The sequence below is a fragment of the Pelodiscus sinensis genome, chromosome 1, assembly GCF_049634645.1.
Source record: "Pelodiscus sinensis isolate JC-2024 chromosome 1, ASM4963464v1, whole genome shotgun sequence".
NCBI lineage: Eukaryota > Metazoa > Chordata > Testudines > Trionychidae > Pelodiscus > Pelodiscus sinensis.
The window spans coordinates 1049122-1066250 of record NC_134711.1 but is presented as its reverse complement, the minus strand read 5'-3'; the positions used below and the strand labels follow the sequence as shown (position 1 = coordinate 1066250).

The window sequence follows — 17129 nt, the reverse complement described above, 5'->3', positions numbered from 1 at the left end:
CGCTCAGGCCCCGCCCAGGCCCCGCCCCCGGCTACTTGTGCGCGCGGGCCGGGCGGTGTCGGGCGCTCGAGCTATGGGGGAGCCGCGCCTGGCCCGGCCGCTGCTGCTCGGGGGGCTGGGGGCCGCCTACCTCGCCGCCTTCGCCTCGCTCTACCTGCAGCTCCCGGGTAGGGGCCTGGCACGGGCCGGGGGGGGGGCCTGGCACGGGCCGGGGGGGGGGCCTGGCACGGGCCGGGGGGGCTCGCGGGGGGGGCCTGGCACGGGGCGGGGGGGCTCGCGGGGGGGGGGGCCTGGCGCGGGGCGGGGGGGGCTCGCGGGGGGGGGCCTGGCACGGGGCGGGGGAGGCTCGGGGGGGGGCGCTGTGGGGCTCAGTGCTGTGAACCTTGAACGCTCAGCGCCGCGGGGGAGGCTGTGGGGGGGTCCTGGGGGGCCCCCCCGGGGCTGTGGGGGGCTCGGCAGGGCCTGGGGGGGTTGTGAGGTGCGGGGGGGCTGCCCCCATAGGGAGCTGCCAGCGCTAGGGGTGGGGGGCTCGGCAGGGCCTGGGGGGGCTGTGAGGTGCGGGGGGCTGCCCCCATAGGGAGCTGCCGGCGCTAGGGGTGGGGGGCTCGGCAGGGCCTGGGGGGCTGTGAGGTGCGGGGGGGCTGCCCCCATAGGGCGCTGCCGGCGCTAGGGGTGGGGGGCTCGGCAGGGCCTGGGGGGCTGTGAGGTGCGGGGGGGCTGCCCCCATAGGGAGCTGCTGGCGCTAGGGGTGGGGGGCTCGGCAGGGCCTGGGGGGCTGTGAGGTGCGGGGGGGCTGCCCCCATAGGGAGCTGCTGGCGCTAGGGGTGGGGGGCTCGGCAGGGCCTGGGGGGGCTGTGAGGTGCGGGGGGGCTACGAGCGCTGCACAGGCAGGGCCGTGGGGTCTGTCACTTGCTCTGGGGGGTGCAGGGCCCTGGGAGGGGCTCCTGGGGGGGCTGTTCAGGGTTATCCCTGGGGCCAGCCTGTGCTGTTTGGGTGAGCGCTGGGGGTCTCCCCCACGTGGGGGGTGCCCTGGGGCTGGGTGTGGCGCCCCGCGCCCAGGAGCACAGGGGATGCTGTGGGTAGGTTAGCTGACAAGGTGTCACTTCCAATAGACTGCGGGGCTCTCCTGACTCCTCACCCTGGCGTCTGGCCTGGAGAGGAGGGCCGTGCACCCAGTAATGATTTGCTGTACACCCCTCAGCCCACTCATCTGGGGTACACACGATGAGCAGCTCCTGCTGAGCAGCAGAGCTCCTGGCCTCAGCGGTTGCCCTTAGGCTGCGTGTCAGGACCTGGTGGTATTGGGGCAAAGGGGAGGAAAGATGTACGAGGGGGGAGGGGCGTAAGGGAAGGGTGGTGCTTGCTCCAGGTGAGGTGGGGAATGAGGGAGCAGAAGATGAGCTGCTGGAGAGACAAGCTGTGCGGGTGCCGTGCCTGCAGTGGGCTCGGCTGCGACCCTGAGATCCCAAATGGGAGGGTGTTGGTAACTCCTTGGGAAGGCTTGGCTTAGGTCCGTGAGGCCCCTGGCCCAAGACATAAGGAGGGACCAGGAAGGCTCTTGTGGGGAAAGGGGAAACCTCTCTTGCGCTTCATTGACTCTGCTGTTTTGGGGCAGGGAGGGGAGCAGGGTAATCGGGCCCCAGCTGGAGGCCTCGTTCAGCAGCGATGGCTCCGTGGCCACTCTATGAAACTTGCCTTGATCCGGTGTTCAGTGCAGATAAAATCCTGTCCCCTCTCCCCGATGCGGTCAGGTGCAGCTCCCCTGAAGCCCAATGGGAGTTGGTCTCACTTGGGCCAAATCTGGTTGGTATCTGAAAGGGGTGGGGACGGTGTGTGAGAGACCGAGTGACGACTGTGGGGATTGCTGCCTACGTGCTCATAGGGACCCCGTCGCCCTGCTCTGCCAGTACCCCCCATGCCCTAGTGTCTAATCCAGACTCGCTGAATAGGATGCTGTTCTCCCCTTCCAAGGCACAGACTGCATTGCACGGGGGGGCAAGCTGAGTTTAGCAGTGCCTAGGATCTACTGAGTCCTCAGCCTGGGCCCTCCCAGGCCGCCTTTACCTTCTTTACCCTTCTGCCCCTTGCTGTGTTACCCATGCCCTGCTTACCCCACCGTGCCTGCTGCTGCTGCGACTCTCCCTGGGAGCTGCACCTGTGTACGCAGGCTGCGCTTGGCCCCAGGGGTGACCTTCTGTGTCACTCCTGTGGGAAGCCCTTCTTCCAGACCCTCCTCCCGTCGCCCTCTTCATGGGAGCTCAGAGGAAGTGGCTACTGTTCTGCTCAGCGGGGCTCTCCCTTTGCCCAATTCGTCAGGCCTCTGCTTAACCACTTTATTTGAGAGCCTTTTCTCCGTTTCCTTCTGTTTTCTGTTTCCTGCCAACTGCTGGCCAGGAGCTGGGCGGGCGGCCAACCAACCGCTCAGCCACTGCAAGCAGGGCTTTTAATCTCCTGAACTCCAGTCTGTGCTGGGGCGTAACAGGCGGGTCTCTGAAGTTGGCATCTCTAAATCTAGGGTGGCCCCTGAAATCCACCAGGAGAGTAGACTCTCCTCCCTCCCCCCCCCCCCCCCCCCACGCCATGCTGTGATTCCTGAGCAGCTCTAGAGATTGAAGGATATTTGTGGCAGCGTTTGGGCCCCCGCCCTTGAAATGGTCACTCACATCCTGTTGAAGAGAGTCCCCTGCAGGCTGAGAGAAGAGAGACCTCGCTCTGCAAAGACTAAAAGGCTTCAAGTCTCTTTAAGGCCTTGAGCACATTGGGGTCCAGGCCACGCTGAGTACAGTGTGCTTGGGGCTTTACGGTAGTTGTGGATAATCCCAGCTGCTATCCCCCTGCATGTTGCTGGTTCTGCCTGGATGGCATATGCACCGTGTTGTTTTCTGCCGTTGCTCCCCTTCTTGGCTGTGCAGAGGCCTGGTTTGCTTGCTGAGCAGAGTCCTCCTAACACGTGGGCAGGCTTAATCTGGCAGCCCTGAGGCTGTGGACATGGATCGTTAAGCAGCTGTTCACCCTGGGAGCTCCAGATGGATGTTTCCCATGGTATTTTTATCCCACTCTTCCAGGCTCAGGGCCTGCAGTCGGGAGATTGACTGTTGTTGCTGGGCTTCAGGACCTAACTGTGCTCCTCTGATCCTGGGGAGGGTGGAATTCAGTGGGACCTCCCCCCAAGATAGACTAGCTCCCCAGGCAGATTGGGTGCCCCTTTGGGAGGGAGGACTGCGTGTGTCTAGTGGACAGATAGTTACCAGGCAAAGGGGTTGCTAGGTGTTGTAACTTCCTTTCTTGTTCCCCTCTCCCTAGGGCTCTATGGGAAAGATGGCATCCTGCCAGCCCGTAAGATGCTGCGTGTCTCTGGGAAGGGCTTATGGGAGCAGCTGCGGGATTCCCCAACACTGCTGTGGTTTGGCCCACGCCTGGGGCTGGACACGGAACTGGGCATGGAGCTACTGTGCCTGCTGGGTGTGCTGACTTCCTTCGGCACCCTGGTGTTTGAGCCCCTGCGGGACAGCCTCGTCTTCCTGCTGCTCTGGGCACTCTACCTCTCACTCTATCAGGTGTGTGAACACTGCGGGGGGCAGGATGGGAGCAGTGCATGGGTGGGAGTAGGGATGTAAAATCCTGTTGAACCGGCTAACTGCTCAAACAGGGTTAAGCGGGGGGGGATGCCTGAGCCCAGCCAGGCTGCAGGCTAACTGGTAACCAGTAACTATCACCTGGTAAGGAGCGGACCACAGGTTAGTAACTGACATCCCTAGTTGGGAGTAAGGCAGGTCCTCCAGGTATGGGGGCAGGAAGCTCTGACTGGTGCATGGGAGCAGCGTGCTCCTTGCTGCTCTGCACCTTGGATCCTAATAGAGCAGGGGGTTAGCAAAGTCCTTGCTTGAGGCAGGGTTGGCTCAGCCAGGCCTCTTCCCTCCATTCCTGGCCGTTCTTACTTAGCGCCTCTCTTTTTAAAGCAGCCCAGCTCTCTTTCCAGTCTTCTTCCCTCCCCTCTGCCCAGGACATGAGGATTGGCTTGCGCTCTCTGGCCAGATTCAGTCCTCCGTCCCTTTCCCTAGTTCTGGTGGCTCCATAATGTCCCCCGGCTCCTTTTGGGGTTGAAATTCTCCTTCTTTGATCTGGGACCAGTGATTGGGGGGGGGGGGGGGGGGGCCTTGAGGTGGCCTCTTGGGCAGTGGCTGTGTCACATTCTCACCTGCGCTGAGCAGGAGTGTTACTTAAGCTAGAAACCTCAAATATACTTGATGTAAAGCAAAACCCCAAAGCTCTTTGCAAACCTGGCTTGCTTTGGAGAGCTGAGAGTAGCTTTGCTAATGCACCACTGCTAAGGCCAGGGTGTGGCACACTAGTATGGACTGCTGCCTAACCTTTCTAGCACATGGTAGGGGTCTTAATCTGCTGCAGAGCTTGCGGGCTGCCTGTGCCCATATAGAGGAACTTGTGGTGTGACCCAGGGATCCTGGCAGCCTGTAAATGGCTGCTCTTCTCACAGCAGGGGAATTAAATGCCAAAGATCACTCTTGCTGTATTGTATACCTTGAATCCCCATGCAGACAGCATGGCGGAGTTAACCCTGCCAGCGCAGCTATCTTTCAGAGCCGCCTGGCTAGTGAGTGTTGGCTGTTTGGCCTTGAGGCTGCATTCATCGCAGGCTCTGCTCTCCAGTCACAATGGAGCTTCTCCCGGTTGCAGAGACAGGAGTCGCGTCTCCTCGGCTCTCGGGCAGAAGTGATTCCTGCAGAGTGGGGTGGGGAAGAGCGATGCTGGTTGCTTTGGGGTCCTAGGCAGACCAATCAGTTGAAATCGCTGCCTCCTGGGTGCTCTCCCCAGATCCGTGCACTCTTAGGAGTCCGGTATCCCTGCACACGGCAGGTAGCCAGTGCAGCTGGCTTGCTCCATCCCAAACTCTGTGCTGACGTCTAGGGCTCTGCCCGATGCCAGCCAGCTCCAGTTCAGCTCGCAGCCCCGCACTGCTCACAGAGCCCTGCCGCTTGTTGCAGCAGGGAGCAGAGTCTGCTGGCCCCAGCTGTGCAGAGGCGGTGAAGTACCCTGGCTGCAGCTTGTGTAGCCAGGAAAAGGAAAGGGAAATGACAACTGTCCCAGCAAAGGAATGGCCCACCTCCGGCACTGGGCCAGCAGATGCTCCCTGGAAGCCGGGCCTAGGGGGAGGTGCTCTCTGCCTGCAGAACTGATGGTTTCATCCGCTAGGTGCAGCATCTCTGAGACCCTCTGTGTCCCCAGGGCAGCGACCTCCAAGCCAAGGCTGGGGGAGGGGGCATTTTCTGCCTCTTTAGGGCGTCTTGCCTCCACCTGCCTTGGAGCTAAGCTAGCCCCTTGTGCGTGGTGTGCTGCTCTCCAGAGTGCAACGCAGTCCACAGCTCTCCCCTCCCGGCTTTGGGGATGTTCCACTTGCTGCCTCTTCCTTTTAAGGTGGCACTGGAGAGAAACCTTGTTCCTCTAATTGGAGCCTGCAGGGCTCCTCCCTGTGAGCAGCACTGACTCAGAACGTGGCAGCAATTGCATCCCCCGCACTTCTAGTGGAGCCTTGGCAGGTCCACAACTGTGGTGGAGTCAGGAGCTGGTCTCTGGCATCTGCTTATTACACTGTCAGTATTGATCTTCCTGCCTTGAGCACGCTGACAGCGACGGGGCAGGAGAGGCTAAGAGCACTGGCGCTAGAGGCAGCCACCGGGCAGGCTGGCGTGGAGCAAGATTCACCTGCAAATGCCCATGAGACCCGACTCAGCCCCCTGCTATCCCAGCCCTGGGTTCCCTCCGTTCTGACGCAACCTCTCAATCCCAGCACAGTCCCCTAGTCCTCCTGAGTCTTCCTTGAATAATCTTCCTGGTTGCCAGGCTTAACCCAGACAGCCCGTCCCCCTGGAACAAGCCAGGCTGGTGCACTAACTCCCCTCATTCTTGTGGGTGTGCTTTGACCTAGGTATGTCCTATCCCTTGCTCCCTCTGCTTTTACCCCCAGGTGCCCAGGCATTGTGCTGGGGCCTTATGCCACACAGCTCTTGGCTGAGTGACTGCCTAGTCATGGCTCCCAGGAGTTGGATCAGGGCCTGTTGCCTCAAGGGAACTGGCATTGCTACCTGGAATGTACCCAAGAGAAGGTGGTGTCTTCTGCCCTCCCACCTGGATAGGAAGGAGAGGACCAGAATGAGGCAGTCATGTGATCAAACTTCTCTGTGCCTGTCACTTTGCGATGCCCTGCCGGTCCCCCATTGACACCCCTGTGCTCCCTCTCTCCACAGGTGGGGCAGGTGTTCCTGTACTTCCAGTGGTAAGTGATTGTCTCCCCAGAGCTACTCATGGCTGCTCCCCCTTCCGAGTACAGCTCGTGTCCCTGGCAGGATGGGCCCCCGCCATATCCTGCAGGCGTTGACGTGACCCCTCGTGTGGCTGCACCGTCGCTCTGCAGGGGTTCAGAAGGGCAGGCCTGGTGCTGACGCAGTCCAGGGAAGCCACACTGAAGCAGAGATCCCTGCTGCCCAGGCACTGCTGTCCTGGCTCAGTGCCGTCAGGGAGGCCTCCTCTCCTGGGAGTTTCTGGGAACTATCCAACGCAGGAATCCTGCTTGGTCCGGTGTCTGGCTGTCCCCTCGCTGTGGCCCTTGCTGAGCGTGGGGCGAGGGCAGTTGAGGGGAGCAGTTGGCCCCAGCAGACAGGGAGCCTCTGGCCCTCCAATCTGATGCTCGGGGTGCTGTGTGTTCTGCAGGGACAGCCTCCTGCTGGAGACAGGCTTCCTGGCCGTGCTGGTGGCCCCGCTGCACCTGCTGAAGTGGCGCTCCACTGCCTGGCGGCCACACGACAGCATCACCTTCTGGCTGATGCGCTGGCTGCTCTTCCGCCTCATGTTCGCCTCGGGTGTGGTAAAGCTGACCAGCCGCTGCCCCACGTGGTGGGGGCTCACAGGTGAGCCCGGTGTGGCCACGGCAAGGGGAGGGCGTCACTGCGGCTGCTCTCTCGGCCCTTGCAAATACTCCTCCCCAGAATTCTGGGGCTGGGTCTGTCACTGCCCCCTTCTACAGGATGGGTGGGCCACAGAGCCTGGATGAGGGAAGGGTTCCTGGCTCCCAGCCCTGTGCTCAGCCCATTGAGCTATGCTGCCGTTACCAGACACTGGCAGGGGTTCCTGCCCCAGGCCTCCCAGCAGACACACTGCCGTGCAATCCCTGTGGCCTGTGTAGGGCAGCACTAAGCATTGTGTGCCGCTTGTGGGTCAGCTGGCCCTGCCTGGCCTCTGTCCCCACATAGGCCTGGCCTGGCTGCTTCCCTGCCTGTGCCTAATGTATTTCCTTGTGGCCCTGTTCCCACTCTCCCCCAGCCCTGACCTATCACTACGAGACCCAGTGCATCCCCACGCCGGCTGCGTGGTTTGCCCACCAGCTCCCCGTGTGGTTCCAGAAGCTCAGTGTGGTGGCTACGTACGTCATCGAGATCGCTGTCCCCCTGCTCTTCTTCTCCCCCATCCGCCGCCTCCGCCTCTTCGCCTTCTACTGCCAGGTACGTGCCGCACCCCTGGGCGGGAACAGGCAAGAGGCCTCGGGCCCGGTGCTTGTCCTGCATGTTGCCCCGTGAGAGCCACGAGTTCAGAGCATGCTCTTGGTCTCCTGTCGCACACCCAAGAGGGTGCCACGGGACTCCTGTTCCCATCCTGCATTGCAGGCTCATGCTAGTCAAATGCCAGTGCACCACCTCAGACTGAAGGGTGCCGCTTACAAGCAAGATGGTTCCTTCTCCTGGCAAAGTGGGGCTCCATTGCCCCTCCTATGCCTCACACCGCAACCCTGCCCCTTCCGCTGCTGGTGCCAGCCACGGGGGTGGCTGTGCTGCCGTGTGGGTCTCTGTTAACCCTCCGCAGGCTGAGCTAGTGTAGGGCTGCTGCCCTGCAGGAGCAAGACTCTTCCATGGGGGGGGGGGGGGTTCTCTTGGCACTTCCCCTCCCCTCCGGGCTCAGGGAAGGGGGTGCTGGGGATGCCAGGCCTGCACGGGATGCCCCTGTGGGACTCTAGCTGTGGCTCTGAGTTCCCGCCCTCCGCTGCAGGTCCTGCTCCAGCTGCTGATCATCATCACAGGCAACTACAACTTCTTCAACCTGCTCACCATCGTCCTCTGCTTCTCGCTGCTGGATGACGAGCATGTGGGGCTGTGGTTGGGGCGCAGCAAGAAGCGGCCTGCCAGCGGTGAGTCCGTGGGGGCAGATATCGGCCATGCCGTTCCGGGGCTGTGGGGGGGAGGGACCCCTTGGCAGCATTTTCAAGTGCTGTGCAAAGAGCTTGTCCTGTGGCAAGGGGGCGCTGCCCTGTGCAGACAGGAGATCCTGTAGCAGACTCGCCTGGGATGTTTATAAATTGCCTCCCCGTTATCTTTCGGGGGGCTCCGTCTCTCCAGAGCACAGACTAGCGTGTGAGAAGCACGTTGGCAGCATGTCTGCTAAAAGGATGGCGAGAAGCTGGGTGAGATGGTCTGTCGCTCGCAGGTGATTCAGCCCAAGAGATGCCTTTGAGCTGCTCAGGCTTGGTCCACAGTGGGAACTTCACCTGGCGTAGCTACGTCTCGGGAGCATGGAGATACATAGCAATGCCTGCCTAACTCCAGGGCAGTCAGCGCTTGGCCAATGGGAGAGCTCTTCCCTTGGGCTAGCACCACCTCTCAGGGAGGTGGATGGCCCATGCTGATGGCTCGTGTTGGCCTGGTGGCGTCCACGCCACAGCTGCTCCAGCAGGGTTTCTGCGTAGACCTGCCCAGCACCTCTGCAGTTAGGTAGCAGGTCGCCAGTTGTCGGCATGAGGTTCAGCGCTCGCATGTCTGACTTCAGGATTCGTTAGTGTCGCGCAGCGTTCTGAGTGTGAACGCCCAGGCTCCTCGTCGGGAGAGGCTGTGCGGGCTTCCTGTGAGGGCAGATACGCAGGGATCGCTTTGGAAATGTTCCGTGTGCGTGACAGGAGGTCTTGTCTTATTTTTCTCCGTGAGCTCACTGGAGTATGATGATAGCTGCTGTGGCATGTGATGCACTGGATGAGGTACACTGTGTGGTGTGATGGGAGGGAGGTGCTGATTGTAGCAGTGCAGCTATGGCTGCAGGTTTTGCATGGGTTGTCCTGGTGCCCTTGGCGTTCAGGGAACTTGCCCCTAACCTTGTCACCAGAAGCGTGTTTGAAAGGGGGAGAATAAGGATGGAAACTTCCTTTGGGAATGGGGGTCCCCATGGGGGTCAGGGTAGTGATTGCTATCCGGGTGGGTGAGGGAAGACCCCGAGAGGGGTGTGCTCAGGGCTTTTTCTGGATTGAAGAAAGTTCTCTCAGGTTACTAGTGTGGCTTGTTCCATAATGCAACATCCTCCTCCGGTGGAGAGGCCTTGCTTGATGTGAGCGCTGTTAAGTGTGTGGTGTTTCTAGATCCCAGGCTCTCTGGGGCAGCTGAGTGCCTGCTCTAGGTAGCAAGTTCCTTGCTGTCTGGGGTATCGGCTGGGTCTGTGGAGATGCCTGTTGAAGGATGGAAGGAGCATTAACTCTGGTAGCCAAACAGCCACCATTGGGTGTCAAAGCCAACAGCTGAACAGGGTTCCCATGGCACAACTCTGCTTCTGCTGGAGCTGCTGTATCCGACTGCAGCAAACAGCACCGTGTAATCGTTCCACTCAGCCCTTGTAACTCCTCTTCCTTCCTCCCCTGCCCTGCAGCCTGGCCTCCCAGCCTGGTGTCTGTCCTCTCCACGCTGCTGGAGTTGATGGTCTATGGGCTACTCATCTACTGGAGCATCCAGGACTTCGGCCTGCAGTTCAACTGGGAGAAGCAGCTGATTGAATCCAAAACAGGTGCGGTGCTTCCTCCCCTTACTGCAGGGTGGGGTGGCGCGCACTGCCCACAGGCGGGTGCTGAATGTGCCCTCTAGCTGCTATCCTAGGTCTTCTGTGATTCCCCTCTGGTGTCTGCAGCTGCCAGGAGAAACGCTGGCAAGACGTAATCTTGAGCAGCGCCTGGCCCAGCTACCATCCAGGCAGGCTCTCAGCGCTTCACTGAGGGGGGCGTAGCCACTTGGCTGCCAGACCCTCTCCCTCTAGTCGATGGCAAAGGCTGGCATGTGTCCTGGAGAGCCTGATGCCTTCGGCTTAGCGACCCTTGTTGCCTATGGACTCCTTAGTGCCTCTGGGTCGTCTGACCTGCACTCCTTCCTGGAGGAAGGGCTGATGTGTGGGTCCCCTACTTCCCTGCCCAGGCGCTGACTCCTGTACTCTTACCTCCTCCAGCTTTCACTTACCATGACTTCATCCAGTGGCTGAAGACGGTGACTCTCCCTATTGTGGGACTGAGCCTCCTCTCCCTGGCCTGGGAAATCATCTATGCCCTGTACAGGTGAGTCCCGTTCCCGGGACAGCCAGGGTCACTAGCTGGGGCAGGCTCTGTGCCTCCGAACCTGAGGGGTAGTCCTCTGCTGTCTCCTCCCCTTCTGATGCTGGAGGAAGCTGTCCCTCCCTGCCGTAGGGAGGGGCAGAACAGGGCACCAATCCATGCACAGCTGATGGCACATGACTTGGAGCTGGCACATGGAGGGAGCTGGCACCCCTTTGCTCAGGGGGCCAGGCTGTCTGCCTGGGGCAATTCTGGGATCCCCACGGCTCCGGCTCTGAGGACAGGAGCCTGGTTGTTGGTAGGGATGTAAAATCCGGTTTAATTAAGCTTTCAGTTGAACCGGCTAACAGATGACGCGGCTGGCAGGGGGCCGCACTGGTTAAAAGCCTTGCCTGTTACGGGTGAGTCTCACCGGTTAACTAGCAACATCCCCACTTGTTGGCGTGGTCCACACCATCTGCAGTCAGGCCCCGAGTCAGTGCTGTGGCTGCCGGCTGCCCTGGGTGAGTCCTGCCAGGGAGGCTCAAGGGCTAATGCGGCACAGGTGTGCTGACCCCTTTGCCCACCGCCTCAGGCCATGCAGGGTCTTTCCCCAGCCGAGGTAGCTCCGGTTGTCTGCACTCTCCCTGCGGTTAGGCTGGCTCGGGGCGGCTGCGCCGCTGTCGGCACTGGCATGGCACAGCACGTGGGTGCAGATCTCTGTGGCACTTCGCTGGGCTGCAGGAATCTCTGCCGCTCTGCGTTCACTTGCAGGGTGTTGTGGGAGAGCCCATCGGCCTCTGCCCCTCCTGGGGCCGGGGAGAGGCCCTGGTGAGCTCCTGCACTCCAGAGAGCTCGCCTGCTGCATGCTACACAATGGCTGTGCTGGCAACGGATGGGTGAACAGGGTCTGCAGCCCTTCCCCAGCTCTGCCCTTCAGTATGGGGGATGGGCCTCGTCCGCTGACCTCCCTCTCCTCCCTCGCCCACAGGTGTGCCTGCGTCCGGGGCTTTCCCTGGAAGCTCTGGGCTACTTTGCAATGGGCTGTCTTTGCTGCCGCCGCAGTGGGAATGTTTACTGTCAGCCTGGTGAGTGGGCAGGATGGTGAGAGTCTATTGTCTTGTGGAGGCTGGCTAATACGGTTCCCGCACCACCCTCTCCGAAGCCCGAGCTGGCAGGGGGCTGGGCACTCCAGGGGAAAGCAGCAGCAGCTGCAATACAGGCTGAGGCTGTGCCTTGAGGCAGGAGAGTCCCTGGGTATGTGGGAGGGGGCGGAATAGGACCCCCTGGGGACTGGGTCATGCTGCCTACCCCTTGCAGCCTCCAGCTCGGGCTCCTGGATCCAGGCCCACACGCTGAGGCGCAGCAGAGGGCCATGCCAGTGCAGCAGGGCAGAACCACCTGTGAATGCTGCCGGGGGGAGCGCCGCCCTGGTCAGGCTTGTCTCTAAGGCAGCCTCAATTCTGGAAGGGCCATTGGTGCAGGAGGGTTGACTGGAGTCTGGGAAAAGCCATGTGGCCCAGCATGTGGCCCGCCCTGAGCAGGGAGTCAGACTGTGGCTGGGCAGATTAGGAGTGATTCGGTGATGCCCCAAGGTGACGGCAGAGCTCCATCTTCCCAGCACTGCCTGGCACTCTGCCCTGTGCAGTGCTGGCCCCACGGGGCTCGGGGTGGGAAGTCCTGGGGATTGACTGCTGCGGACGCCAGCCAGGGTTGTGTTGTGGCCTGGGTTGGGCAGGGCCAGGCAGCCTGCTGCTGCGTTCCCCGCCCTGTACCAGTTGCACGGGGTGACTGAGCCGGCCCGTTCTCTGCTGCCTCCCAGGTCCCCTTTACCTACATTGAGTACGAGTCGAACGGAAAGCTGTGGCCCGGCATCCACCAGATGTTCGGGGCTGTTGACCGCTACCAGCTGGTGAACTCGTACGGGCTCTTCCGCCGGATGACGGGGGTCGGGGGCCGGCCGGAGGTGGTGGTGGAAGGAAGTTACGACAAGGAGAAATGGACGGTAACACCCCCATCTCGCGCATTTGCTGTAGCTTCTCCCCAAAGGGGGGGAATATGTGGGGGAGGTGCTGGAAGAGGGGGAGGTTACCCCTTCTCCCAGCCGCTGACAGACCTCGTTCGCCCCACTGGTGCCTGGCAGAGCTGGCTGACTTTGTTCCCTGCAGTAGTAGTACCCTCCTGGGATCCCAGGTCTGAGGGGCTTTAACCGGAGTGACGTGCTCTGGAGGTGCAGCTGCTGCGTCCCACCCCAGAGGGAGCTGCATTTAGGGACAAGTCAGTGCTGCTGTCTGGTTGGTCCAGAGTGCGCAAGCCCCATGGGGTGAGACCGGTTTCCCCATTTCCCCTCTGTCCCTGCAGGAGATCGAGTTCATGTACAAGCCGGGGAACGTCAGCGCCGCCCCTCCTGTGGTGATCCCGCACCAGCCCCGCCTCGACTGGCAGATGTGGTTTGCGGCCCTGGGGCACCACAGTCAGAGCCCCTGGTTCACCAGCTTCGTCTATCGTCTGCTGCAGGGCAAGAAAGACGGTGAGGCCGTGGGGCTGTGCTCGCCCAGCTGCCCCGTGTCCTGGGTTGGGCTGGGGCGGTGCTCTCACCTTGCACTCAGCCGCTCACCCGGTTAACTCGCCTGATGCCGTCCGCCCAGGCATCACTCTGCCTTGCGACAGGCTAGTCGCTGCGGGTTGAGGGCAGGCCGGGGCTGTGGGTCGGGGCTGACATGGGCAGTCTGTCTTATTTGCCAGTCCCTGCTTACCTCTTAGCCGCCTTGGCTAGCTCTGTGTCTTGCTGCTTTCCTGCCCTGCCTCCCCCGTGTCGGGCAGGGCTGCCAGAGCGTGCCTGTGCTAAGGCAGTCCCAAACCTGGGAAGCCAGGCTCCCTTGGATGGCAGCAAGGGGCCTCCTGGGGTGAGCCCTGTGGCTGGCAGGGGTAGCGCATGCCCCTTCTGCTAGGCTCCCCCAGCAGCGGGGCGGGGGGTTAACTGCCTTGTCATTGGAGTTGACTCGCTTTGGCGCGTTCGGCCCAGGCTCCGCTCAAGGCTGCTGCATTGGCTGCTCGGGAGCCGTGGTCTTCAAGCTTCCCTGTGCAGCGCTGAGGGCTAGAAACCCTAATGTGAGATCACCAGGCTCCAGCGGCGGGGTGCCTGGCGTTAGTGCGCCTGGGCAGGGTGAGCAGCCTGGACCCAGGGGTGCTGGGGCCCTGTGCTAACTCCTCTGTCCTGGCAGTGATCCACCTGGTACAGATCGACGAAACGAAATACCCATTCAGCGCGCAGCCGCCTGCCTACATCCGAGCCCAGCTCTACAAGTACTGGTTCACCGAGAGCACCAAGGACGGGTGAGCGACGCCAGGGCTCTCGGGGAGGGAGGAGGAGCTGGCTTGGCCCAGGCACAGCTCGCTGTCCCCAGCACGCTCCTCATGCCCATGGCTTGTAATGCCTAAACCAGCCGGAAGGGGGGTGAGCAGCAAGGAAGCTAAATTTGCGAAGGGTGCTGTTCTTTGGGGCAGGCGGGTACGGAGGCATTCCAGAGACCCGGGCAAGCCAGGAAAATGGGCAAGATGCAAGCAAATGGAAGTCCGGCTTCAGTGCAACGTAATCATGAGTGGTGTGGAGAGGGCCGATAAAGAAAAGTTATTTATTAGTTCCCTAAATAGAAGAACTAGAGGACACCAAATGAAATTAATGGGGAGCAGGTTTAAAACTAATAAAAGGAAGTTCTTCTTCACACAGCGTGTAGTCAACCTGTGGAACTCCTTGCCAGAGGAGGCTGTGAAGGCTGGGACTAGAACAGAGTTTAAAGAGAAGCTGGATAATTTCATGGAGGTTAGGTCCATAAAAGGCTATTAGCCAGGGGATAAAATGGTGTCCTTGGCCTCTGTTTGTCAGAGGCCGGAGAAGGATGGCAGGAGACAAATCGCTTGATCATTGTCTTCGGTCCACCCCCTCCGGGGCACCCGGTGCTGGCCACTGTCGGCAGACAGGCTACTGGGCTAGATGGACCTTTGGTCTGACCCAGTACGGCCGTTCTTATGTGCTGGAGGGAACCTGTAGCCACGTGCCTGGGCAGGGCATTACGTGAACGGTCAGCCCTGGGGCGGCACAGGGCCACAGCCTGTCTAGCCCAAGAGTGGGCAGTAACTGTCACGGGGCCACTTAACGAATTTTGGTACAAGCTGGCCTCCCAGCCCTGCCCTTCTGGGGTGGACTAGCTCCCCCCAGAGCTGTCTGGGGCCAGAGGCTTTTGGAATGAAACACACACACAGGGGCTCGCAGCTTGGCTGTTGCTTGGCATTTCTTTGGCTCTTTAAAGGGCTTGTGGCTCCAGCCCCTGCCGGGGTAGCACCGTGACCGGGAGCCATTTCAATAGCATCCTGCTGCCTGAGCCACTGCCTGGAAATTCGGCAGCAGGGTAGAAAGCGGAGGCGGCCAGGTGCCGTGTGCAGACTGGATGAGAGCGCTGGGGGGCTGGGGCTGGCCCTGCTGCAGGCAGGAGATGTGGGGAATAATGTAACTGGAGCGGGCCGGGTGCTGGTGCCCGTCCCACCTATGGGTGGGAGATGATGGCTGCAGCGGTCCTAGCCCTCCGGAGCACGGAAGCTGCAGGAACCCTTCCGCTCAGGGCTGGGTTCTCCCGGGACGGCTCAGCACAGCTGCCCCTCTCCCTTCTCGGCAGGGCCTTCCCCCGCCAGTGGTGGTGGCGGCGGCGGCACGTGGAGGAGTTCTACCCCACCGTGTTCCTGGGAGACCCCAACCTGGAGGCCATGCTCAGTCAGTACGGGCTGAAGGTAGGAGTGGCAGACTGGGCCGTGCCCGGGGCCTCCTGGGAGCAGGGCAGGCTGCCGGCGGGGGGTGGAGTGTGGTGTACTGCTGCCTGCACGCCTGGGCCGCCCACGTGCACCGCCTGGCTGCTGCGGAAGCCGCTCTGAGCAGCGCGTCCTCCGGGCCCATGGCAGTGGGGCCGGGGCATTTCCTGCCCTGCGCTAAGACCAGGTGCTCCGCCCTGCGCTTCAGTGAAAGGTGATGGGGGAATGGAGCCCTTCGTGGGGCTGGCTCTAGAGAGGCTTGTCTGCCCAGGGCAGGGACCAGAGGGGAGGGCGGGGGCTTCTCCAGCAGCCTGGCTGTGGGGCTGCTTCTGCACTCCCCTCTCTTCCTGTGCAGGACAAGACTCCCCTGAAGCGCCCTCCGGACACCTTCCTGCCCAGGGCCCTGCAGCTCATCCGGGAGGTGAGCCGCCCCTACTCGGGCCCTGCCGTGGTGTGGTCGCTCTACCTCACGGCTGCCACCATCTGCCTCCTGCGCGCACTGGGCAGCAGGACCCTGGGCGGTGCCCCCAGCAGCCGGCACAAGGGCTCCAAGCGGCCGGACGCAGCCGAGGGGGACGGGGACCATGCGGGCGAGAAGAACGGGCAGGTGCGGAAGAAGGAGGCGGAGGAGAAGGCTGAGGGCAGAGCCCGAGGGGCTGGAGACACCACTTCTGACAGCCTGCGGAGCACCAGGAAGAAGAAGTAGCCCCCCTGTCTTCCAGGCACTGACGGCAATGGCTCCGCTCTGGACTCCTGGCTCTGGCCTTGCTGCTCTCGCCCTGCCTGGCTCCTCCCGGCGCTCCCCTCCCCGTAGCCAGATGGCAAATGGAGGGTGGTGGCTGCGGCCACAGGCCTAGCAGCCTTCAGCCCCATGCTGGGCTGGGCTTCTCCCATGCGCTCAGTCCCCTCCTTTTCCTGCAGCCTGGCCCAGCTGTGGCATCTGCTGCCCCCAAGCCCTCGGCTCATTCGGCCGGTCCCTGCCACTGGGCAAGCGCCTTGCTGGGAGCCAGCAGCTCTGCTGCTGAGTCAGGAGCTGGCGTTGCCCCCTGCGGCTCCTCGCCCTCTCTCCCTGGGCCTGGGGCTCTGCTGAGCTGACCCAGCTCCAGCCCCTTGGGGGGCAGTAAATGGGGTGAGGTGAGAAGTCTGGGGCTCCGGCTGATGCCTGTAGGCAAGGAGCCGGGTCCAGCTGGAATGAGCTGCAGGCTCTGGCTCCACCCAGCCTTTCCCCTTGGGGTGAGGGGCAGCAGTGGGGTCCCGGTGTGGCAGTCATGCCACCCTGTCCCCTCCCCCTGCTGCCTCCCCGCCCACAGGGCCGGGGGGCTGCTGTGCTTGCGCTGGGCTGCCGGGGATTCCAGGGCCGGGCTCAGCGCGTTCAGGCTAGGGGCCACTCTCCCCAGCCCCCTTGGGCCCTGGGCCCGGCTGGAACTCGCTTCCCGGCAGCCGCAAGCAGAGCGGAGCCCTTTCCTGCACCTTTCTAAATAAAAGCCTTCGACATTCCAGCCCAGCCTCCCTTCCTGGGGGGGGAGGGGGGGGGAGAGAGAGAGGTCAGCCTGCCCCCCCCCCCCCCTCCCCCGGCAGGGCTGGTTCATGGTACCTGTGCTGGATTGTAACCACCCCCAGGGCCCCATGGGTGGTGTGCACGCCTGCCCTTCCCCTCTCGCCTGAGGCCAAGAGCCTAGGCTAGGGCCCTGGCCATGGGGCTGGGGGGAGGGTGGCAGGCTCAGGCTGACCTGTGTGTGCTCTACCCCCCAGCAGGGCTGGGAGTACGTGTGGCCCTGGCACCAGCCTGGCTCCAGAATGTCTCAGGGCCAGTGCCCCCCAGCCATACAGCTACCTGCCCATGACTCTACCAGGGCCAGGTGCTCATGCTTTCCCCTGCCAGCCCCAAGGCTGAACCCCACCCCTCAGGGCACGGCCTCTGGGTCCTGTTCCCGTCTGCCGGGCTGCCTTCCCCTGCAGCTCTAGCCACCAGCATGATGCGTGG

The 17129-nt window shown here is 62.2% G+C and overlaps 1 protein-coding gene across 1 annotated transcript; it reads left to right on the top strand.

Annotated features, from left to right (window-relative positions):
- Window positions 1-9: 9 nt before the first annotated feature.
- On the top strand, window positions 10-16644 carry LMF2 (lipase maturation factor 2). The gene is made up of 14 exons (XM_075924330.1): window positions 10-167; window positions 3304-3557; window positions 6264-6292; window positions 6727-6923; window positions 7336-7514; window positions 8056-8194; window positions 9694-9828; window positions 10261-10366; window positions 11334-11430; window positions 12165-12347; window positions 12704-12872; window positions 13567-13678; window positions 15016-15127; window positions 15501-16644. Exons 1-14 carry the CDS (start codon window positions 74-76, stop codon window positions 15849-15851), a joined length of 2157 nt encoding a protein of 718 aa, XP_075780445.1. The 5' UTR covers window positions 10-73; the 3' UTR covers window positions 15852-16644.
- The last annotated feature ends 485 nt before the right edge of the window (window positions 16645-17129 follow it).

Bases quoted from the DNA above. Each gene is read 5' to 3' on its own strand.
- LMF2 (XM_075924330.1), top strand. From the start codon at position 74: ATGGGGGAGCCGCGCCTGGCCCGGCCGCTGCTGCTCGGGGGGCTGGGG. The intron at 8,195-9,693 runs GTGAGTCCGTGG...CCTGCCCTGCAG, and splicing joins CAAGAAGCGGCCTGCCAGCG to CCTGGCCTCCCAGCCTGGTG. The intron at 13,679-15,015 runs GTGAGCGACGCC...CCTTCTCGGCAG, and splicing joins ACCGAGAGCACCAAGGACGG to GGCCTTCCCCCGCCAGTGGT.